The sequence below is a fragment of the Balaenoptera acutorostrata genome, chromosome 11, assembly GCF_949987535.1.
Source record: "Balaenoptera acutorostrata chromosome 11, mBalAcu1.1, whole genome shotgun sequence".
Taxonomy (NCBI): Eukaryota; Metazoa; Chordata; class Mammalia; order Artiodactyla; family Balaenopteridae; genus Balaenoptera; species Balaenoptera acutorostrata.
The window spans coordinates 103,463,636-103,487,413 of NC_080074.1; the positions used below are offsets into that span (position 1 = coordinate 103,463,636).

The 23,778-nt window shown below is 51.6% G+C and overlaps 1 protein-coding gene across 5 annotated transcripts in view; it reads left to right on the forward strand.

The window, feature by feature from the left end:
- Window positions 1–23,778, forward strand: part of CRACR2A (calcium release activated channel regulator 2A) — a 113,585-nt gene that overhangs the window by 53,426 nt on the left and 36,381 nt on the right. For all 5 annotated transcript variants that reach the window (XM_007170218.2, XM_057556481.1, XM_057556484.1 and 2 more), the window contains 4 exons: window positions 1,267–1,378; window positions 2,457–2,640; window positions 6,143–6,289; window positions 20,422–20,512. In XM_007170218.2, coding sequence (XP_007170280.2) covers window positions 1,267–1,378; window positions 2,457–2,640; window positions 6,143–6,289; window positions 20,422–20,512 — 534 coding nt within the window. The remainder of the gene's footprint in view (window positions 1–1,266; window positions 1,379–2,456; window positions 2,641–6,142; window positions 6,290–20,421; window positions 20,513–23,778) is intronic.

The following is a 23,778-nucleotide window of genomic DNA, read 5'->3' on the forward strand; positions in this document are numbered from 1 at the left end:
TCCTCATCCATCAGTGTCTGCCCTTCTCTCCCTACGTGGTCCGGCGCAGCCCAGGACTCAGGTCCAGTGACCTCACACCCCATCTTGGCCAACTCCCTTTTACAACACAATTCTGTTTTGTTTTGTTTTTAAGTTTTTTTTTTTTTTTGATGTGGACCTTTTAAAAAATCTTTATTGAATTTGTTACAATATTGCTTCTTTTTTATGTTTTGGATTTTTTGGCCGTGAGGCATGTGGGATCTTAGCTCCCCAACCAGGGATCGAACCCACACCCCCTGCATTGGAAGGCAAAGTCTTAACCACTGCACCGCCAGGGAAATCCAACACAAATACTCTTCTCCGTACCTTAAGCCAGTGGCAGTTCATGTCTTTTCAGGAAGCAGTTGAGGGCCAGCAGGGAGCAGGAGTGGGGGGCAGGCTGGTATGATGGGTGTGTGTCACCCAGTGGCCTTGTCCAGCTTCCCTTCAGACCTAAAGGACCATAGTGTGTGTCCACAGAAACTGCAGCCCTGGGACATGAGTGGCCTCCAGCAGGGAAGGCTTCTGAGAGTGTGACCCACACCTGCATGACAACAGGCGGACAGAGGGAGGGGCTTGGGCAGAGCAGGTGAAACCAGAGGGGAACCTGGCTATGCCATTCACTCACTGAGTGACCTTGGTGGGTCAGTGGCCTTGGTGGGGACCTTCTGCTCCCCCCTTTCTTTCTCTACCTCCCTCATACTTTTTACTGAACGTTTTCTCTGTGCCAGGCACTGTGCAATATTCTTTACATTCATTATCTCATTGACCTTGACCGCATCGTGTCGTGCAGGTATTATCCTAAACAGGATTCAGTCCCATGCAGTTCTGGTCCTTTACAGCTGTGAACAGTGCCAGCTTTGAAGTCAGACCTGGATTTGATCCTGGCCATGTCACTTACTGGCACGGGCAGGTCATCTAACATCATGCTTCATCTGTAAAAGGGGGATAATAATGCCCACTTCAAAGAATTGTCATGAGAATTAAATGCAAACATATATATAGTAAATTATATATAAATATAGTAATAAATATACACATATTTACTTATAAATCATCCAGCAAGTTGCCTACCACATGAGTAGGCAACCAAGAGATGGTGGGTGTCCTAATATTGAGAGGAGGAGAAGGGTGGTGAAGCTTCAGAACCCGGCTTCTGGCTTTTGTCGGCGGGGGCGGAAGGCGCTGCGCCCCTGGGCAGCCGTCCGTGATGAGCAGTGTTAACCAGCGGGTCTGAATCGTTTTCAGGGGCTCCATAAGGAGCTGCCCCTCAGCCTGGAGGACCTGGAGGATGTGTTTGATGCCCTGGATGCTGACGGCAATGGCTTTCTGACCCCAGCGGAGTTCACCGCTGGATTTAGTAAGTTCTGGTGGATGCTGGGGCCCCAGGGCATGGGTTGGCCTAAAGCCGTATAAAGGGCATCCCTGCCCCACCAGCTCTGAGGGTCCATGGAGCACAAGCTCTCCTGCCTCCTGAAGTTTCCAGGCCGTGGGTCATTTGGTCTCTTTTCATGTGTCCATCTCCACTGCTCACACCACTGCCCCCTCAGTGCCCACCACGCTGTCACCGCCAGGTCCCCTCCTACTGGAAAATGGCAAGGAACGGGCAGAGAAGCTCTGGCAGAAAGCTCAGTTTAAGAGGGGGGGGTCTGAGATGGGATTTCCAGCCTGTCCGTTTCTGCCGAGATACCAGTGGACCCCAGAGTGGGAGGCTTGTATGGCTCATTTCAACCTGAGTGTGGCCGAGTCCTCCAGGTTGAGGGGCAACAGCTTTCAGAGGAATCTGTAAAGGGTTTGAATAGACCAGGCGTTCTCAAGGTGACCAGGAGGAAAAACAACTGAGATCCATGAACAAGATAAAAAAAAAAAAGAAAAACAGATACACCATCAGATCCAATACTGATCAGGTATTGATTAGAACAAATACGGGTCAGATAAATCACCATACATCTGCCTCCTTCAAGGTGCCAGGTATTTGCTTGGCAGTATCTGATGCCTTTCCTGACCTTCAGGAATTTGTAACTGACTTGTAAACGTGAAGCACAGTGATGCCGGTGGCCAGGATGACTGGGTGATAACACAGAGCATAGGCAAGCTGGCTGCTGGAGTGCGATGGGGGGAAAGGTCTTGTTGAGAGAAGACATCAAGGAAGAGATGATTCTAAGCCAGCCTTTCAAAGACTAAGAACCACCAAGGTGCCGTAGTACCTGCCATGCTCTCTGCCTTTCCCAGATTCTAGCGTCTCTGGCAGAATCTCATCCAAGTAGGAAAGACATAAAATCCAGAGCCTGGCATCCAAGGATCTTTGCTACAGGGAGTCTGGCCTCCCCTTTTCTCCTCTCAGCTGAACCTCAGTTGATTCCTGGCAACTGAGGAAGCAAAGGTCTTCCTGGGTGAGTGTTGCCTAATCCAGATCCTTGTGCCCGTGCATCCCCCAGGTCACTTCTTCTTCAGCCAGAATAAGGCAAGTCAGGAAGATACTGGTGAGCACCCGGCCCAGCTCCAGGAAGAGAAGGTGTATCAGACCAGAGGGGATGAGGAGCTGAGTGACATGGACAAAGATGAGGAAGCCCAGTTCCAGACGCTGATGGACAGGCTTGGAGCCCAAAAGGTTTTGGAAGAGTAAGTGGCGACTGTGATTTGGGGGATGGAGCCCAGCCTAGGGGCAACCTCTCCATCCGTTCTGTCCAACCTTAACGCCTACTAAGCCCTCAGCCAAGCCCTGGGTCCCTGCTTCCAGCTAGGCCAGTGGCTCCGTGCAGCCTGCCCTTGGCAATGACCTGTCTGCGTCAGGGTCGAGGGCTCTGCCTCTGCTTTTTACATTATTTTCACGGGAAACACTCCTATCCCCTGATCTCCCACACTCCTTCCTCACCCCCCTGCTGTCCATAATCAGTACAGTCCTTGGCTTGGCCTTGCTCCCTGAGGGCTGCCCGCCCATCAGAGGGCTGTGCAAGGGTTGAAACCCTTGAGGGTTTCGGCGCGTCGCGCCTAAGGCTTCCTGTCACCATCAGCTCACCAGCATCTCCACCGCCGCTGGGTCTCCGGGGCTGCAGTGCGTCCCACGTGCTGTGCTCCTGCCAAAGCCACCTTACACGGACGCGTCTGCGCATCAGATCCCTGAGCCGAACCAAACCTGTTCTGGAAGCCGAGGTGGGAGGTGAACCTGTTTTTACCAGCCCATCACTTGGGTGATCAGTAACTCAGCTGAAAATTTTAGGTGGCTGCAACTTCAAACCAAACTTAATACCCCTATTTTTTTTTTTCTTTTTTGCAAAAAGTGTTTTGTAAGAAAGAGACGCATAGATGTAAACGCAGAGACCTTTGCCATTAAATGAAATGAAATCAAGTGATGTTGTAGCTAGTGGAAACCAGAGAGTGGCCCGAAAAACATGGAACAACTTCTGCCCCTTTGCCATCACCTTTTGCCTTTTTGTGTTGGGGTCTCCAGGTCTTGGGTTGGGTGTGTGTTTCATGAGTGAGGGGCAGAATGGCCTGATGGTTGGAGCTGATATGTCTGGAGTTTGGGAAGAAGAAGACTGTGGAGGAAAATGATAAAGGGGAAGCAAGAGGGAGGGGCCTTCACACAACATGCAGGCCAAGAAAGTATGTGTAGCTCCCAGCATCTTTTAGGTTGTGGCAGAGTTGAGACAGCCTGGCAGAAGCCTGGGCAAGCCAGAGGGGACACTAGCTCCACTTCTCCAAGGACAAGAGGCCAGAGCCCAGTGACCATGCCCACGACCCCGTGAAGGCTCGTCCTGGAGGAGGGGGCAGGAGAGGGCAGTGTGGGCGAGCCAAGGCACTGTCATGAAAGAGAGGCGTCTCTCTGCCCACCCATCACTTCTGGGCCACCGCCCTCCTGGCAGGGCTCTCAAATCAGAGCTCACCAGAGGTTTCTCTGAGGACGTCAGTCAAAGGCCCGCGCAGGGCCGAGCCAACACGAGAGCTCCTGGAGAAGAGAAGGCTCTGGGGGAGGTTCCAAGAGTGGTCGATAAAAACCGACGCACAGAAGATGGTGCCCGGCCATTGTCATCCTCCTTGAAGTTAAACAAGAAGGAAGTGGGCTTTTGCTGCAGCGTGAGGGAAAACGGTCCAGACTGCAGGACCCCAGAAGAGGAAACAGAGGAGGCTGGAAAACTTCAGAGGTCTTTAAAGATCTCACCGACCAAGATGATTTGTGTGCTGTTCTGGAAGCAGGGAGATGGATGATGGATGGACTGACCACCCAGGACCCTTTCTCACCCTGCACCCCTGTATCCTTCCAAGAGAGTGGCCTTGGCTTTGTCCGGAAGTGGTAGACAGAACACCTGGGCTCCCAGCTTTTCTCGGTGCTTCGACTGGCTGAGTGATTTGGCAGCTAATCGGCCTTGGCTTATTTTTCATCCAGTGTTGAGAGACTTATCCCTTCTCCAGAAATCTGGCGGGGGGGGTGGGGTGGTGATGTGGCCATGACTAGGCGGTTCAGATAGCTTTGGAAGAGCGTCAGGTAGGTCTGCAAATCTCACTGGAGGCTCTCACCCTAATGGTTCTCTGCCAGGCTCCAGCAGGAACCCAGGGGATGGGAACAGACAGACCTCGGCCAGCAAGGTGCATTTGATTTTATAATGCATTTACCTTATGAGGGGCAACCTGCCACAGTGATGGGAAGTCATCGTGGTATCTCCCAGAGACCCTTTATCTCTGAACCCTTTGTGCAATCCCCATTGTATCTACAGCCCAATAGAGCCACAGCCACAGAGTGTTCTGTATGGGAGAAAATGGAAATTATTCTGGGAAACAGGAGGCTCCTTATCTCCCCTTCTCTCGTTTCCTAGATCTCTCATGTCATCCAGATCAGTGCTAGGTTGTCAACAAATAATAAATACTTGTTGGGTTGATGGATGGGAGGATGGATGGTGGATGGATGGATGGTCTAGATGAGTTGGGGGATGTTTGGATGGAATGGAGCAAGGGAAGGAAAGAGGGAAGGAGGGATGACTGGATAGATGATCAGATAACTGACCAGAAGTGGGTTCATTTCTCGGTGAGCCTCTTCTCTGCTGGGTGTGGAGAGTAACATTTACACCCCAGGCACATTACTAACATGGCACTATCAAGTATCACTTTTGAGTAAAATTTCTCAGATATAGTGCTTGTTACACAGCACAAGGGATTTTATTCTTTATCCTGAGGGTCCCTAGTTGTAGCTACCTTCAGATCAAAGGGGTTTTAGAATTTAATGAGGGAAATCAGGTCACCCTCTGGCTGTCTGTTTGATCACTGGCTGTAGACTGTTGAGTTTCTCCAGAGGCAGAGCAGGTCCATGGGTATGCCGCCTCCCGGCCCTCCCCTCCCTGATCACCGTGACCCGTGTGTCTCCTCCACTGAGCGCCAGCCTGCCTGTTGGGGAGGGAGCGGTTCTAGGCACGTTCCTGTGTGTCTGTGCCTCTCTGCCGGCCTCCGTCCTCCCCACTCTCCACCCGTCTCTCCGTGCGTGCACACACACCTCTCAGACCTGCTCCGTCCCTTGCTCTCTCCTGTCACCACGCCCGCTGCCTCCAGGCCCCAGTGGGCTGCTGCATCTTCCCTTCCTCTCCCTGCGGTGACAGCTGCCTCCTGCCATCCAGCAGATGCCACGTCCTTCCCCCTCAGCTGTGAGGCCCGTCCTTCCTGGGGCGGCAGGCTCGCTCCTTCTGTCCTCACGCGCGCTGGGCTCCGGTCCTCCCGCTTCCTCCTGGCATTTGGAGAGGCTCCTGGCCCGCGGCTCTGTGTGCTCCCCGCCACCAGCTCAGCGCGGGAGACAGAAAGCAAGGCTGTTGAGTGTGGCCATTAGGAGGCCAGCGTGACTCCCGGCTTCATCACTTCCCAGCTGAGTGACCCGAGGCCACTCACCTCCCCCCTCTTCATCCGTCCCCTCACCCGTAAACGGGGGTGTTAGCGGCACCTGCCTCACTGGAAGGTCAAATGAGCAAATGTGCATAAAGCAGCCAGCATGCGGCAAGCGCTCAGTAAATGTCAGCCACTGCTGCTCCTTACTGACAATGAAAATGATGCCCTAGCCATTGGCGTCACACCCGGGACCTCCGTGTGTCCCGTGAAGCCTCACGTCCATGTTCCCACCCTAATGCTCCTTTTTCTCTCACAGTGAAAATGACGTCAAGCAACTCTGGCTGCAGCTGAAGAAGGATGAGCCTCACTTACTGTCCAACTTTGAGGATTTCCTGACCAGAATCTTCTCGCAGCTCCTAGAAGCCCACGAGGAGAAGGACGAGCTGGAGTGCGCCCTGAAAAAGTGGGTACCAGTCTCAGCCGCCCTCTGTACAGACGCGTGCAAACTAGACACACCTCTTCCGTCTCCTATTCGGTGATGCCGCCTTATGACCATCTGCCAGAGCGGGGGCCAGGCCCGGGGCTGTCACCGGCTATCTATTTCTAAGCCCTCGCTCACATTTATTAGGCCCTCGCCATGTGCTAGGCACTATCCTAAATTCCTACACAACCCATTTGGATATTTGTCATTATCCACAACTTACCAATGGGGAAATCAAGGCACTGAAAGGGGAAGTAACACGCCCCCAGAACACACAGTGTGTAAGCGTAGAGCCAGGACTCAGAGCAAGATGGTCTGGTGCCCGAGACCCATTAGAAACCACTCTGACTGCCCCGGGGCAGTAAGGCCCCGGCCTATGGGACCTACCCCCATCTCTGGACCAGACCCCGGCCCTCCTGCCCTCTCACTCCCATCATGGTCTTAAGTTTCTCCTGCTGCCCTCTTGGCCCCGGGGTCTCTCCAGATATTTAGTGCTTTCTAGAACTCCTCCTGTACTGGAGGACGCCGCACCAGGCAATGTGCTTGGGCCCTGAAGAGGCTGCTTGGGAGCCAAGCCCGAGTTGGCCAGGCCCCGGGCGCCGCAGGTGCGGGCCCGCCAGGTGGGTGTCCCTTGGCCTGTGAGGACGAGTGTGCCAGCAGGGTGCTGTGCTTGTGCACACTCATCAGCGAACATTACAGCAAGGAGCTCGATTTTGTGACCCACAGGGTAACTCAGGACAGCTTACCGTCCTGAAGCCTCAGCCAGAACGCAGGCTGGGTGGGGGGCGAGATCGGAAGCACCCTGAGGAGGTCCTCCCCGGGCCCCTTGTCCCACCCGGAGATTTGCTCATGTTCCATAGGAATCCTCAGCGATTCCAACAGAGACCACAAGAAAGCACACAAGCCCCTAATTTAGAGAGAGATCACCACGTGTGCGGACCGCTGCCCACGCACCACCCTGAGCTCCCTTTCATCTCATGCCTCCTCCCCATCAACTCTAAAATAACTTGCTGAGGCCCACTAGGTATACACAGGTCTGGAAGAGGACCTTTAGGACCCTGAATTATGAGAAATTGTGGCCGTGTGGTGCTGGAGGGAACACGGTCGGGCTAGAGGAGTGTTCAGAGCATTCTGGGGCGAGGCTCCCAGGGCTGGGAGAGAGAGGGGTTGGGGGTATACGCTATAGAATAAGCTGAATAAGCTTTAGCTGAATAAGCTGTGAGTCAGAGCTGAGTCCAAATCTTGGTTCTGCTGCTTACTAGTTGTGTGACTTAGGCCAAGTTACTTAACCTCTCTGAGTTGCAGCTTCCTTATGTGTATGATAGGGACGGTAATACCCGTCTCATAGACCTGTGAGGATTACATGTCAGCATTTAGAACAGTGTTGGCACTTAGTAAGTATTCGATGAACGTTAAAATAATAACATTTATTACTATTTTAAATAAGTATGTCTGTGAGTCTTGGAGGATTTGCCTGGCTGAAGTGGAGAGTTGGAGGTGAAGTATAAGGATCCCTTTATCCTTCCAGATGACACAGTGTAGAGCTTTGCTGTCGAAGTCTAGTCTATGGATCAGAAGCTTCGGAATCACCTGGAAGCTTCTCGGGAATGCAGAGCCTCAGGCCTCGCCCCAGGCCTACCGACTCTGCGTTTTAACAAGATATCCAGGTGTCTCTTGTGTGGATGTGAGAAGCAGGCCCAGGGAATCAGGAGCTCTGGGTCAGAGTCACGTGTGGCTCTCCAACCAGCTAGCTCTGTGACCTTGCTGTGGTCTCTTGGCCTCTCTGAGCCTCAGTTTTCCCACGTGTAAAATGAGGCTTATTTTCTGCCCCTCACCACCCTCCTCTCTGAGTCCAGCACTGATCACCCCAAGGGGCCACAGGGAAAGTTAGGGGGCACCCCCAGAGGGGACGGCTCCCTTGTTTCATAAGGAGACGAGGGCCTGAATGCCTGCAGTGACCCAGCTCGGGGCCCAGAATCTTACCTGCAGGGGGCCCCTCTGCTGGCCTGCACCTCCGCAGGGAGAGACTTACTGCAGAGCCTCTTGGGCCATACATCCATCTCTAAGTGGCCTCCATTCGTGTTTTTGTTCCAATTTAATGATGGTTAAAAAGTTCTTGAGCTGAAAGTCAAGGTCACTCTCAGCTGCATGGTCGAAACTAGCTCAGCCAGGAGTTCCAGCCCTCTGTGCCCATCTTCCGTTCATATGCCTGCCAGCTACCCCTGCCCCAGGTCAGCTGATGGGGTCCACTCCGGCCGGGGGGCTCGGGTGGGCTCGGGGGTCACTGAGCTCTCTGGCAGTCCTTTTCCCAGAGACCTGTAGTGAGCAGAGCACTAAAACAGGAGACAGGAGAAACCTGAGGTCCTGCCCAGGCACTGCCACTGACCAGCTGTGTGACCTCAGGCAATGTGCTTTACCTCTCTGTGCATCTGTTTCCTTACCGGCAACATTCGAGAACGGGATTGGTGTTGTTCAAACTTTCTGATTGTGACTGGCCAGAAGACACGCGCTTGACTTTGCAGCTCCCACACACTTGTGTGTGTGAATAACTGAGACAAAAGTTTCATGAAATGTGTGCACCCTTGTGACATGTGATGGGCTCTGAGGTCTTCTCTTAGAGTCTCTTGTGTTCTCTTCTCTTCTGTTAAAGAAAGAAAAAAGGTTGTTCACATCTTGTTTCCGGGTTCTACCTGGACCAGGGGATCCCTGGAGGTCCTTGCAGCTTAGAAGTCAAAGAAAAAACTGAAACCCCAATGGGATACAGAATAGTTAGATGGGAGGTTTTACAAATGGCTCAGCATGAGGCTAAGTGATTCTGGGACATCTAGGAGGCGAGTTTGGGGGTCTGGGCTTGTTTGCAGGAGGGGCACACTCTGGCTGGTGAAGGGAGAGAAAGGAAGGTCTGGGGAATCGTTTGGCTCGGGCTGCAGTCTGGGGAACCCTGACTGTCAGAGCATCTCCCAGGCTCCGCCACGAGCAGGCTGTTCAGCCCAGGGGTTAACGCGTCACTCCATCTGGGAAATGAGCGCTTGTCCCAGAGAGGGCGACGAGACTTGACTGCTGTGCGCAGCCCAGGGCTGGGCACCAGGGTACAGCCGCGTGTGACTAGTAGCTGGCACGTGACGGGCACTTACTCTGTGCCAGGCTGAGCTGAGCCAACGGAGCACAGTGTCCCCGTCTTTGAGGAGTTTATGATCACACCAGTGAGGCAGAGCTGTAAAAATTCTGCCGCAAAGCCGACCAGGAAATCCCCGTGCTGTTGAAGCACCTGACAGCGTGGCCATTGGCAGCAGTGGCCTCAGCTGCCTCCCCCTTTTCCGAACCACACACCTCGTTTCTCTGTCCCACGGGGCCCAGAGACTTGCGACCGACCTGGGGGGAGTCCTGGTCCCAGGTCCGCAGGCTGGCCGTGTCCCTCAGGGTTACAGTTCCACTGCAGTGAGTGAGAAAGGCCCCCCTGCAGCATCCTCCAGGGTCACCTCCAGCCTCTAGGAGGGAGGAGGATACAGCGGGGGCAGGGCTTGGGCTTGACATCTTGAAGCTGATGTCCGGAGGCCCAGGCTCTAGGGCAGTGTCAGAAGCAACTCCAGGCCTTTCCTCCCGGCCTTTCCTCCCAGCCGTGGATTTTATTTTCTGACCCTGCATATCGGGAGCAGGGGAAAGAGGCAAGCCTGGGGGCCTTCAACCTCCCACCCTCTTGCCTTTGGGACGGAAGTTGAGAAAACCTCAGATCTGAGTTAGACTCTGGGTTCAGTGTTTGACGCTGGTGCGTGTGCACCGAGAAGCAGCCACGGCCCGGCGGGGTGAGGTGGGGGCCAGGTGGAACGCAGGGCCCTGGGCTGGTGCCCAGCTCGTCTGCAGCACCTCCAGAGTGGACTGCATTCCCTCCACCTCCCTCGGAGGAGGAGGGGGTCAGATTGCAACCGAGCCGCTTTTCTCTGTGTGCACCATGCAGAGGCTTGGTGAACCTTACATTTTACCATGGGAGACATGGTTTGACGTGAGGAGGAACTTCTGGCCGTCAGATCTACGAATTCCTTTGCCACTGAAAGCACCCTGCCCAATTATGTTGATCTGGAAAAAAAAAACTTGAGCTCTCCCCTTGTAGAATGATACTGCCTGGAGGCAGCAGGAACTTCAGACCTTTCACCAGTAGGGGATGCTGGGGCCCTACTCCAGGAGGGCCCCGTTGCCTTGGTCTAGGGTGAGGGCTCCAAGTCTGCGCGTATAAAATACCCCGAGGGATTCTGACTTTGGACCAGAGTTGGAATCTGCCGGAGGAGTTGCCCTGGTTGAGTTCCTTACCAAGATCTAACCCAGAGGATGGGGGTAAGAATGGATTAGGCTGTGTCTGGGGAGTGCTTTGAGCTCTTTGAAGAAAAGTGCTTTCGAGATCAAAGGCAGCCCTCTCTCAGTCTTCTGCAGCTCAATAGCCTGTTCTGCATCCTCGGTGGACCACCCTTGGCCTTGACAAGTTTCGCGATGCTCCCCACACCCTCATTGGCATCAGTCCCTCCTCTGCACAGTCTTTCCTCGTCCAAATGATTCAGGCCTCGGGCAGTTTCTCGGGAGCATGGGGGGTGGGGCTCTGGGAGGGCTTCGCTTGCAGCTCCCACCCAGCCACTATGCTGCTGCTTTCTGTCTAGACCAGTTTTCCTCGGCTCTGCAAGGGTGTCCAGACCAAGAGGAAATGTGTCTCACAACCTGACAGGCAGCCCAGCTGTGATCCCGGCACCTGACACAAGCCTGAGAACTGGTGTTCTGTGATGTGTGTGTGTGTGTGTGTGTGTGTGTGGGCGGGGAGGTCATCATTTCCTTGTCCTTACTTCCAGGTAGGGCAGCAATTAAAGCATCGTACCTATGGCAGGTGGCCCTTACGTACCACTTGTGACGAGTCTTAGCTGTGTGGTTCTTGAATGTTAGCTTGTTTCAGAATGACCAGGGACTCTTGATTAAAGAGTAAATTCCTAGGTCCCTCCTCCAGGGGGTCTAAATCAGTGTGTTTTGCGGGCAGGGGACCCAGCAATGTGCATCTTAGCACACGTTCCCCAGGGGTTCTGATGCAGGCAGACCCCAGGCCCCACTGAGAAATGCTGCTCTAGCCTGTTCTTCCAGAAGGTACCAGCCTGCAAAAGGCACGCCCAGGAGCCCTTCCAGTCTATAGTTCCACTCCTGTTCTCAGAGTGGAGGGAAGTTCTTGGGGAGGGCTCTAGGCCATACGGCCACAGCTTAGTCACGCACGTGTCTTTTTATTGGTATATTATTATCAGAGGCAGAAGCACATTGTTAACTTGGCCCTGAGAGCAGACGGAAAGGTGAGGTCGATTTGTGCTCTGTGTGCACCGCGGGCATGATCTGTAAACTTGACTGATGAGAAATGGTTTGCTTTACAGGATGGGATTAAGCTGCAAAGTTGGTTTATACAAGGCAGCAGAATCTAATTAGGGAGAAACCATCCATCTTGAAAATCCAATTGGCGATTTTACAGCCTTTGCAGAATTTTCTACAAACTCTTATGTTTGCCTTTCATTCACCTCTACCCTAATTGTGTGGGGCTGTGTGCATGTGAGAGAGAGAGGGACAGACAGAGACAGAGACAGAGAGGCATTAGAGAGACTGAGAGAGACTGATTTCAGGGGAACAAGGGAACCCTAAGTGGGTTTTTCTAGTAAGAGCCTCCCTTTGCAGCCGGAGACCGCAGTTGCGTGGGGAAGGCGGGAGGGGGCAGTGGTGAGTCTGAGTCCCTCATGACTGTTCTCATCCCCACGGCAAAGCTGGCGGAGGCTGAACTTGCTTCCATTTTCTTCTCCGGCAAATAGCAGACTCATTGAGATGTTTCTGGCCCAGGGTCTTCACTCCGTGATCAGAGCATGAGGGGCAGGGGCGGGGGAGACCCGGGAAAGGGGGCAACCTCCAGACATTCGGCCCCATTCCTCACCCCAGGGCGTGCTCACTCCACAACTGACAGATGCCAGATGGAATCTGGATGCTGACGATCCTAAATGCAGAGGTTTGGAGTTGTCAGTTTTGTTTTGTTTTTTTTCTTTTCTTTCCTTCTTTTTCTTTTTTTAAAATTTTTATTGCCATATAGCTGATTTACAATGTTGTGTTAGTTTCAGGTGTACAGCAAAGTGAATCAGTTATACATATACATATATCCCCTCTTTTTTAGATTCTTTTCCCGTATAGATCATTACAGAGTACTGAGTAGAGTTCCCTGTGCTGTACAGTAGGTCCTTATTAGTTATCCATTTTATATATCGTAGTGTGTATATGTCCATCCCAATGTCCCAATTTATCCCCCCCGCCCTTTCTCCCTCTGGAAACCATAAGTTTGTTTTCTACATCTGTGACTCTATTTCTGTTTGGTAAATAAGTTCTTTTGTATCTTTTTTTTTTAAGATTCCACATATAAGCAATATCGTATGATATTTGTCTTAAAACTGTGGAGGCTGGGAGGGCAGCGTGGTACTGTAGATGCACATGGGGCGGGAGTTGAGGCCTGGATTCTTCCCCCACTCTGGCCCAGGGAACCAGGTGACCACACACTGGCCACTTGCACTGCCCCGACCCTCACTTCCTTCACATGGGATACAGGACACTTGTCTGTGTTGGGAGGGGAACTCTTCCTCTCTCTGCATCTGCCTTTCCCCAGGCTTTGCAAACCGGAGTCCTATGGATCAGACCACTGTCGGTCCACATGGAAACACATGAGATCAGAGCGACTGTTCTCCAAGGCCACTGGCCATTTCTGAAGCTCTGCTTTGAGTTCAAGCTTCTGAAATTTATCTAAACCGTAGAAGAATGCCATTTGTTCTGTTCAAGGTCAAGACCATCCTTTCATTTAGGGAAGGAAGACGCTACTTTTTTTCCTGGAATGATTTCAGCACACCCTGCCTAGAACCTAGAGGTGGGACCAGATGACTTTCTGAGACCCTTTGTTCCTAAGTGAAGGCAAAGGACAGAGGGAACAGGAAAAAAATATGTTGACCAAGTAATATTCTATAGCAGAAAGGCTCGGCCTGTGAGCCGTCAGCTGGAACCCCGGTGGAACTGAGTATTAATGCTCTGCTCTAGCCTGGCACCTTGACTCTCTGTGTGCAGTGCACTATGTGAAGCTTAATTAATTTCCACAGTGCCTGTGGGAGGCTGGCAGGGAAAGTCCTGGCTCGCCGCAAATTCTCTCTGAAGGCCTCTTTGAACCTAAGCCTTGTATTCACACGAGCATCTCTATTCCCAGCCCTTTTTGCTTCCCACGTGTCCCATCCTTAGACCTCCAGTACCCCTGATACCATGCATGTGCACACTACACACACCCCCCCCCACACACACACACAGAGTCATCCTTCTGAGAGGTGCAATCCACCACAGTCAGACGTCCTGGGTGGCATTGCATCCTCGAGGTCACACCTGGGCCTTTCACCCTGGCTTTCAGTAGGTTCCATCCTTTCCAAATCCATCACTACCCTTGCAGCATCCTCAGTATATAATTGTTCTCCTTCCCCCCACTGTTGAAAATCTCCCTTGTCTGGACTCAGCCTTTCTTAACTTTTCCCCTGATAACTCTACACCCGCCCCACTGCCGGAGCAGGTAACTTCCTCCACTTAACTCAGCCAAGGCTCTGTGGTCGCAGAATTATGTCAGCTGGAGCTCAGGAAGGCACCATGGGGTGGGGTTGGCACCGTGGGGCGGTGTGTGGCCTCTTCTGCCTGTTCCTTTCCTCCACGCCACTTACGTGTGGACTTGGAGTTCATAAATGCTGAATTCCTGGTGGGCAGAGACCATTCGGTAAGTCTAAATTATGTTACCCAGAATGTTGTTTTATGAAGTAGTCAGTCAATACTTGTTAACGCTGGTGGTGACGTAATGGGTCTGCTAGACATTTCCACATGCATGATCTTACTAAGTCCACATGATTTCTTTCTTTTTAAAAAATTTTTATTGGAGTCTAGTTGATTTACAATGTTGTGTTAGTTTCAGGTGTACAGCAAAGTGAATCAGTTATACATATACATATATCCACTCTTTTTTTAGATTCTTTCCGCATATAGGCCATTACAGAGTGTTGAGTAGAGTTCCCTGTGCTATGCAGTAGGTCCTTACTAGTTACCTATTTTATATATGTGGTGTGTATATGTCAATCCCAATCTCCCAATTTTTCCCTCCCCCCTTACCCCCTGATAACCATAAGTTTGTTTTCTCCATCTGTAACTCTATTTCTGTTTTGTAGATAAGTTCATGTGTACCCTTTTTTTTACACATGACTTCTTTCTAATGCAGGTATTACCATCTGGTTTTCCAGATACAGAAAACCTCGAGCTCATTGAGGTAATGTGACTTGTCCAAGGCCAGAAAGCTTATAAATGTCAAAAGCAGGATTTGAACCAAGGCCTTCTCACTCTGGGTCTAATGAACTTGGAGCCAACTGTAGGTGTCAGCAGGGGGTTAAGACCTACACTACCCTGGACTACGCAAGAGAGGCTCCCCAGCTATCATAGTGAGACAGAAAGGAGAGGATAAATAATTAGTGCTCATGACTCTTACTCACTCTCCCTGGCTCCTTCACACATATGTCCCCCATCCCCCTGAGAACTCGTGTCTCTTTCCCTCCCTTCTCTTATCTATCTCTTCTCTGTCTCCTCCTCCCTCTGTTGTTCAAAATAACTAGGCATAGATATCATAGAATGAAATCATTAGACACTGCCCTGGGGGAAGGGAGAGTTTTCAGAGTGGTTAATAGAAGACAGGTTGCATATTTATGCTCACATGTAATTAATTAATAGCTCAGAGAGCTCTATTACAGACAGTTCTTCTTGTCGTGTTCAACATGTTTACCAATGGCATAAATTAAGGGCGATAAGGAAGAATATTTTGTAGTAATTAAAAAAAAAGGTCCATCCATAGAGAAGATACAACAAATATAAACCTGTATGTGCCAAACAACATAGCAAAACGCAAAAAGCAGAAACTTAGAAAAACAAAGAAAATTTGATAAAAACAAGACTTTAAAAGAGTTTTAGAAGACTTCAACAAACTTATCTCAAATTTGACATATCAGTCAAGCAAAAAGCACATCAAATATACAAAATATTTGAAACCATCAGCCAGCAAGCTTGATTTAAGAGATGAATGTGGAGTTCTGTGCCTTGCAGTAGAATACACATTCTTGTTATAGAACTTATGTAAAAATTGACAATATGGGGATACAAAGGAAAGGCTAATAGATTCCAAAAAGTAATCCCTACCAATATATTTTCTTACTATAATACAATAAAACTAGAAACCAACAGTTTATATATTTTTTAAAATGCTCTTCCTTTTTTTCTTTTTTAAAATATATTTATTTATTTATTTTATTTATTTGGCTTCACAGGATCTTCCTCATGGCACACGGGAGCTTTAGTTGTGGCATGTGGGCTCCTTAGTTGCAGCATGGGGGCTTTTTAGTTGCAGCATGCAGGATCTAGTTCTCTGACAAGGGATCAAACCCTGGCCCCCTGCACTGGGAGCTCAGAGTCTTAACCACTGGACCACCAGAGAAGTCCCTAAAATGCTCTTCTAAGTAAATCTCAGATAAATTAAATAATCAAAACCAACATTATAGGTTATTTAGATTACATTATGATTGAAAACTTAAAATATCAACAAAATTTGGAAGGTCATTGAGTACACTGAGCCACCAGTTGGGATCCATTAAGATAGTGACAGTTGAGAAAGATGGACTGAATCTAACAAGCATAAAATCTAACAGAATTACATTTGAGATCTTGCCAAAATCCAAAACACCAATGGCAAAAGCACAAGGTGGGAGAGATATGATTCAGTCACCCCATCTTTTTCTTTGTTTTTTAAAATAATTAATTAATTTATTTTTGGCTGCTTTGGGTCTTCGTTGCTGCACATGGGCTTTCTCTAGTTGCAACAAGTGAGCTTCTCATTGTGGTGGCTTGTCTTTGCTGTGGAGCACAAGCTCTAGGTGTGCGGGCTTCAGTAGTTGTGGCACATGGGCTCAGTAGTTGTGGCTCATGGGCTTATTTGCTCCGTGGCATGTGGGATCTTCCGGGACCAGGGCTCAAACCCATGTCCCCTGCATTAGCAGGTGGATTCTTAACCACTGTGCCACCAGGGAAGTCCCTCAGTTGCACCATCTTTAAAACAAAAATCATCACTCTGCCATCAGGTTTAGGGGTTTTAGTCGACAAATGGGTTCAGCATTCATCAACTGTGTGATGTGACTGCCCAGAAGAGTGAATGTGCTCTTAGGCTGCAAGAATAGGAAGGCAGCAACTAGATCAAGAGAGATCTAATCCGCACCGATCAGACCTCATACACTGGGCATTCAGTTTGCGACTCTATGGCTTGAGAAAGCTCAATTAGAGCCCATTCAGAGAAGAGTAAAGGGGATGGTGAAGGGACTTCCAAAAGAAAAAATTCCACGTGAGATATGGCTGGAGGAAGTGGAGAGGCATGACTGCAACCCAAGGCTACTCCTTGAAGTCTTAATGCTGTTTTTAAATATACGAAGGGTTATTACACAGAGGCAGGATAAGGTCATAGAAAGACACATGTCTATGAGCCAGAACAGTCCATAGATGAAAGACCTGCTTAGAGATCCAGCGTTCCCTCTCACTGGAGGTGTTCTAACCCAGTCTGGGTAAATACTTGGTGGAGATTTTGTGGCGAGGATTTTAACACTGGAAAAATAGGTGGTTGGATCAGACAAGCCTTCCAACCCCGAAATTCTTCAACTTCCCTGGAATCTGGTATTTCCCGCCATGTGGTCCACCCATGGACTTCTGAGTCTGGTATCCAAAGTCTTAAATTTATTTCTTACAGATTTTCAGCATTAACATTTTGAGCACAGGCTCTGTGGGTGACATCAATGTCTGAGTGTTCATAACCTAGTGAAGGCAGCATAAACCCAAAGGAAAGAGTAGTTCAGGACTTTGAAATGTTCAAATAAAGACATATGGTGTCCTCCGAGGTCAGAGAAGGGGGTCAGTGTGTTGGAACAGACAGGGTAATACTCATGGAGAAGACTTCAAAGTCTGTGTTTGTGTGTGTCAGGCAATCTGAGTGGTTTTAGAAATTGAGGCAACAAAGGGGTGTATGATAAGCAAACATAATCAGTTGTCTCTTTCCTCTGATGGCAGAACATGGTAAGCCCGGCTGGAGCACCATACACCATATGCCCAGATCTTTTGAGAGTGTCTCTAGCCATTGTTTCTCCCAGAAAAATAATTTCTCTGCAGCCCCTGCTCACACACAGCCTGCATCTCTAATGGATCGCTCCGACAGAAGGTTTTATTGACTAAGCTTTCTGTTCTTCATCTTCCTGATTGCTTCTGACCCTTTCCAAACCTAGCAACCCTTTTATTCTTGAAACAAAGACCCTCCTCCCCTTGGGGAGTGTTAGCCCTTGCCCCCCTCAACCCATGATAATAATTACGATAATAAATAATCCCTTACATCCATTTAGGACTTTGCAGTTCCAAATACCTTGCGCACCTGCTCTCTTGTTTGGTCATCGAGATGATGCTGGGAGGAACCGGGGGTACAGGTGCTACTTTGGGATCGGAGGAGGTCTTCTGCCCTCTGAGCTGGTTTGGTGATGGGAGTGGTGTGCACAGCACCTTAATGATCTCATTCCCGGGGCTCGGGTGTCCGGCCCTGGGTCAGGGCTCATCCTCTGAAGTCATTCAGGCCTTGGCAGCCTCCCAGGATGCTGGCCGGTTTTGTTCAAGAGCGTTTGCAAAGAATGAGCTCCATGTCTGATCCAGGGTGGGCCCAGGATGGCTGATGCCCGCCTGCATCCCAGGACTTCTTTGTGGTGGGCGCAACCTTTGTGATGAGGGCTGGGGGTAGGTGCCATTCAGAGGCTACATCTCTCTTCCCCCCATTGGTTGGTTGGTTTGTAGCAATTTGCAAAATTACTTACTTCACGACCAGCAGACTAACATGTGAGCACGAGAAGCATAGAGTTTATTAATTTAATCCAATAAAGCTTCAAGTTAATATAACACATTTAATGATAGTGTAGAATTAATGCTCTGCATGGTTATTAGGCCTAAATGGTACACAGCTTATATGCATGACTGTAATTAGTATTGCTTTAGCAGCGTCAAATCCATTTTTAAGTTTTTCTCATATCACTTTATTAGTTCCCTGGTACTTATATAGTTGGAATCACCGTCTCTAAAGTTTTCCTGGATACCATTTACCACGTAGCATCGGAATTTCTTCCAGCACAGGAAGATAATTCCAGGCACCAGGGGAAGACCATCTTTGTCTCTGAAATTTCCTTTCCACTGTATCATTTCTGTCCCTGAGGTGTCCCTATGCAACAGCAGGTGCCTCGGCTCCTTATTTCTTGCCAAGATTTTCTTGTAATTGTTATGGGGTAGCTAAGAACCAAAGTAACAATCCAAACATTTGTCATTTACCAAGAAAAGAGTTCTCACTCTTCACCAGAAAGACATTTGTTACTCCTGGGATGGGAAGCCCAGTGCTGAACACAGAGCCTTGGCTTGGCGGAGTCTTGGAGAGCTGTGTCCTCTTGCTGAGCGCACCCTGGGCCAGCGCCGTACTCACTCAGAGTCAGGTTTGTGGCCTTGGGGATACAACCAAGAAAGGGAACTCAGACAGGTGAGTGGCCTTCACCATGCAGATCCACACCGGTTCCCTCGTCTGGGTCAGCTCTGTGGTTTCCGTAGAATTGGAAGGATGCCAGTCAAAATGGCAGCCTGTGCAAGTGGTGCCAGGTTCCCCCAACAGGTAGCGAGTGAGGAAGGGGCAGCCTATGGGCTGTGGTGCAGCCTCGGGCGGCGGGGGAGGCCTGGCGCTGGACTGGAGTTCCAGGGGGACTTAGGGATACAGGGAGGTGGGAGTTTGAATGACGGAAGGCCCAGGGGAATGAATGCTTTCCTATCCTTGATGATTTCTTCCGAAATCTCTCTGGTACCTCTTAGAACCGAGAACCAGGGCTGTTTCCTCGATTATAAAAGCCTCCTTCGTTGAATAAAGAACGAGGGAGTGCCAGCATTTGAGTTTAGAACAGCAGGTGCCAAAACTGGCAGTAGGTGTGTATATTACAGGTTCAAAACAGACCTGGGGAGCTATGACATAAGCCTGCTTGCTGGAGCCTAGAGTTTCCTTAACAGGAAAGAGGGCAGAGAGCGAGAGGCAGAGAGGGCCTCCCATGCCCGGTCAGAGAAGAGGCGTAAAGATGCAGTCCCCTGGGAATGTCACATGTGATCATCTCCAGTCTTGGTTCAAATGCTAATACTTGGTCCTTCCCATTTGAACTTGGGGGAGTACTTGAAGGAGGATCTATTACTGGGAGAGAAGGAGGAGCCATCCCAGGGGTGACCCACAAACCTTGTCCCCAGAGCCTCATCTGTCTTCATCTCCACGTAGGAGCAGAGAGGCCAGCTACTTACTTCGTGTCCTGCGGGGCTCTTCAGAGTAGGAGGGGACGCTGAGAACCCAGCGTGTCACTATTGCCATCAGCATTTAACCAGCCTCGCCCTTCCCATGGCCCTGTGCCGAGGTGGGTGAGCCCTTGGACAGGTGTGGCCCCCTTCCTTTCTAGGGGCGTCGTGATGGTGGTGGTGGTCATCACCTTGCAGCCTTTTGAGATCCTGTGAGAAATGAGGGCCACGCAAAGTTCAGCACATAGTTTCCAGGAGAGTACAGTTCAGATGGTGCTGACGGAACCAGGTAGAGAGAAAGCGCCCAAAGTGGGAAAGACATAAACCAAGAAACCAAGCAGAAAGGAAGCCCACACCGCACACCTTTATGCTGTCGGCAAGCATAGGGGTCAGTGGGCGATAGGATGGTGAGTGTCACAGAGGCTGGGTGGATTGGTGCTGAGATAAAGCAGAGGCAGGAAGATAGAGCCGGGGACGCTCCCCGGGGGGGCGTGTGGATCATCTGGGAGGGACAGCTGGGAGACAGGAGGATGAGAGGGTCCTGCCGGGCCTCAGTGGTCAGCTGATCCGAGGAGCTGACCCTGCAGCCTTGGCTGACTCAACTGCCATGGTCACCCAACCACCCAGAGCTCCACTGGGGGATAAAGGCATCTCCTCACGCTCTCCTTTTGTCACCTGTGCAGGAAAATTGCTGCCTACGATGAAGAAATCCAGCACCTCTATGAGGAGATGGAACAGCAAATCAAAAGTGAGAGAGAGCAGTTTCTCCTGAAAGTAAGAGCCCATTCCCGGGGCTTGGCTCTGCAGGCCAGGCTGAAATACCACCTGCTCTGACCGTGCCCTCTCCTCAGCCCCGGCTCTAAGATTGCAGCGCCCCATGGCACTATTGATTTCCTGTTTCCCTGCTTTGCTTATTTTTTTCAAGGCCGTTGTCACCTTCAAATATGGCATATAATTTACTGGTTTATTTTTATTGATTGTGGTCTGTCTCGTCCTACTAAGATGCAAGCCCCAAAGAGCAGGGATCTTTACCTTTTATGTACTAATGCACCCTCAGCACCTCCACCGTGCTTGGAGCACAGCAGGCAGGCGTTCAACAAGTATTTGTTGGATCAGTGAACGAATGAACAAGGAATAAATGCAGAGAAGGTTGGAGGGGCTTTACCAGTTAAAGCAGCCTGAAGACTGGCTTGATGCTGGCTACTCCTGAGACCTCCATGGCAAGCCTGCACGAATGCGACAGCCCGTGCCACTCCACGCCCAGCAGCTCCCCTCAGGGGACCCTCATTAGAGCCCATGCTTCCCATCCTTTCCCCTTGGAAACCTAGACATTTTAATTCCCAAGACAGCTCAAGTTCCACGCTTCTCGGATTCCACGGGGGAAGATGTAAAACTCACATTCCTGCTCCTGGTCTGGCGCTTAGCCTTCCACCAAGCCCTGCAGTTTGTCTTGGGAGCTCAGAACTGGTGAAATCCCTTCCTGTTCCAGGCTAAGCAGGATGCTTTAGGGGAACATATTCACCAGACAGAGCTACAGGAAACTCCCTCTTATCCATTTTCGGATTATCCACGTGTTGGGTTCTCAGCAGAAAAGTCTTGGATCTTGAAAGGTGGCCTCCTGTCTTAGTTCGGGGCCATTACAAAAATATCATAACCTGGGTGGCTTATAAACAACAAACATTCATTTCTCACGGCTTTGGAGGCTGGAAGTCCAAGATCAGGGTGCCGGCGTGGTCGGGTTCAAGGAACAGCCCTGTTCCGGGTTGCAGGCTGCCAACTTCTCTGTGTCCTCACGTGGGCAAGCAGGCTCTCTGGGGTATCGGACAAGGGCACTCATCCCACTCCGGTGGGCTCTGCCCTCGTGACCTAATCACCTCCCAAAGAGCCCACCTCCTTGGGGCCATCTCCTTGGGAGTTAAGTTTCAACGTATGAACTTTGAAGATAGAGACCCCATCACCTGCTGCCTCTCAGCGCTGAACCTGAGCCGCTGTCACATCCCTTCCCTGCTCCTTAAGGCAGGTTGCCCTAAACCAACGTTTCACTTTAGGCTGCCGATTATCCACACCACGGCCCCGTTTCTTATCACAGATGCCCTTCCAGCCGAGAGGGCGTCAGAATGCTTTCCAGAATAAGCCGGTTGTGTTCTCCACCCGGAGCCCTCTGGAGGCTGGGCAGTATTTCCAGACCTCCCCCTCGCCTTCCTTTTTATAGCGCTAATACATCCTGGCTGACCCCGCCCTCCCCTGACTTCCAGCGTTAGTGAATGCGAACACGGCAGAGAGAACTCGGAGCTCCTCACCGAGCGGACCCTACGGGGGGTTTCTGAGAGCATCAGCCTGACCCCCGCCGCACCCCCTGCAATAGTAGACCCGCTCCCTTTACCCCAGTGGCTTTGTGCACAGAGGGGCTGAGTTCTGGGGCGGGGGCAGGGGGCGGCATTCGGCCCTCTCCCCGCAACCATGACTACAGGTCAAAGGTCATAGCTAAGGAAAGATGCTGCTTCCAGAAGCAAAAGGTGGGTCAATGCCTGGGGACTGGGCGCGGAAAGAGGTGGGGGGAAATTCCAGGGCAAATCTGCACCAGTTGGGGGGTCTGACCCCACTGTCGCACCCCCCCTCCCCTCTGCTCCGGCTCCTCCCTTCTCAAGGCCTCTGAGCCCCAGACGCCTGTCAGGCTCAGCGCTGGGATGTATGCTGTTTGCGTACGCGTGGGAGCTGTGAACACGTGTTCGGCTGTGCTGTTAAGCCTTTGGACGCGCAGGCTTGGCCTGGCCACCGTGTGAGGACGGTGGTCTACAGTGCATGACAGCGTGAGAGGCTGCAGCCTCTGGCCAGGGCTTGGAGCTCGACATCTCACTGGCCGTGACCCCCTCAGCACTCTGTGCCGGGCAGGGGCAGTAAGACACTCCGTCTGGCCTTCGTGGGGCTGCCGGCATCAGCTGGGGGTCCTGGAGCTGCTCGCCCCATGCCCCGCCGGCGGGATGGAGAAGATTCCCTGCAGCAAACGTGGGGAGCAGGGGCTGCCTGGCGTACCCTGCCTGCACCGTCAGGTGTGCTTGACACGAGGACAGTCACGGGCTCACCCCGAGCCCCGCCGGCCTGTCCTAAATGGGCAGGGGACGAGGTGGCATCCCCAGAAGAGGAGCCGAGGAAGAGCCCTGGGCTGGGACGGGGGCTGCTGCCCCCTCACTCTGCTGCGCCCAGACAGGCCGCCCCCTAGCGCTGCCTCTCACCACCGTCCTCCTTGGGACGGAGTCGTTCCGCGTCACGGAAAGCCCGGGGGCTCCCGTGGTGAGTTATACGGAGGCTGTGACGCTTTCTTCGCTTCCTGCCTGTCATGCGCCGCGGCCGTGCCTCGGGCAAGCAGAGAGCTGCAGGTGGTGCGGGTAGTTTTGTTTCCCAAGAAACAGCGACGTGGAAGAAAACAGCAGGGAAGCTGGGCAAGGCAAGGGCTGGACCCCACGTCTCCCGCTGCCCACTCAGGGGCCTTACACCAGATCAGGCTCTGGTGAGAGCATCAGGTCCTGCCAGCCGCACACTTTCCTCTTTGTCCCACGACCAGGCCCCTTCCCGCTTGCGTCACTGGGGTCTCCGCATCCCTCAGTGGGGAAGGCTGGTTCTAGGGCAGGAGGGAGGGGCTGTGGAGCTCAGGGCAGAGACCCCCCCCCGGGGGCTTGGGAGCCCTCCGTCCCAGCGGGGACACAGCGAGGGCCTAGACCCGCCTGAAGGAGGAAGAAGTGGGGCCCCAGTGTTTTCAGAGGGAGGGCAGTTTAAAGGATTGAATGACTGTGCCCAACATGGACAGCATATCCGAGCCGGAAGGACATTCCATCTTCCAGTGTACAGACGAGGAGCCTGAGGCCTGAGATTGCAGCTCAGCCCCTGTTCTGTTCCCCGTTTGGTACCCGCCCACTATCCGCCGCTGCCTCTCTTGTGGGAGGCGGTCGTCCGACATGGTCGTACGTGGTGGGAGCTGGCATTGTGTACACTCTCCATCCGCCAGGGCAGGCGGGTGACCAAAGCCCTGGGATGTTGTGGGA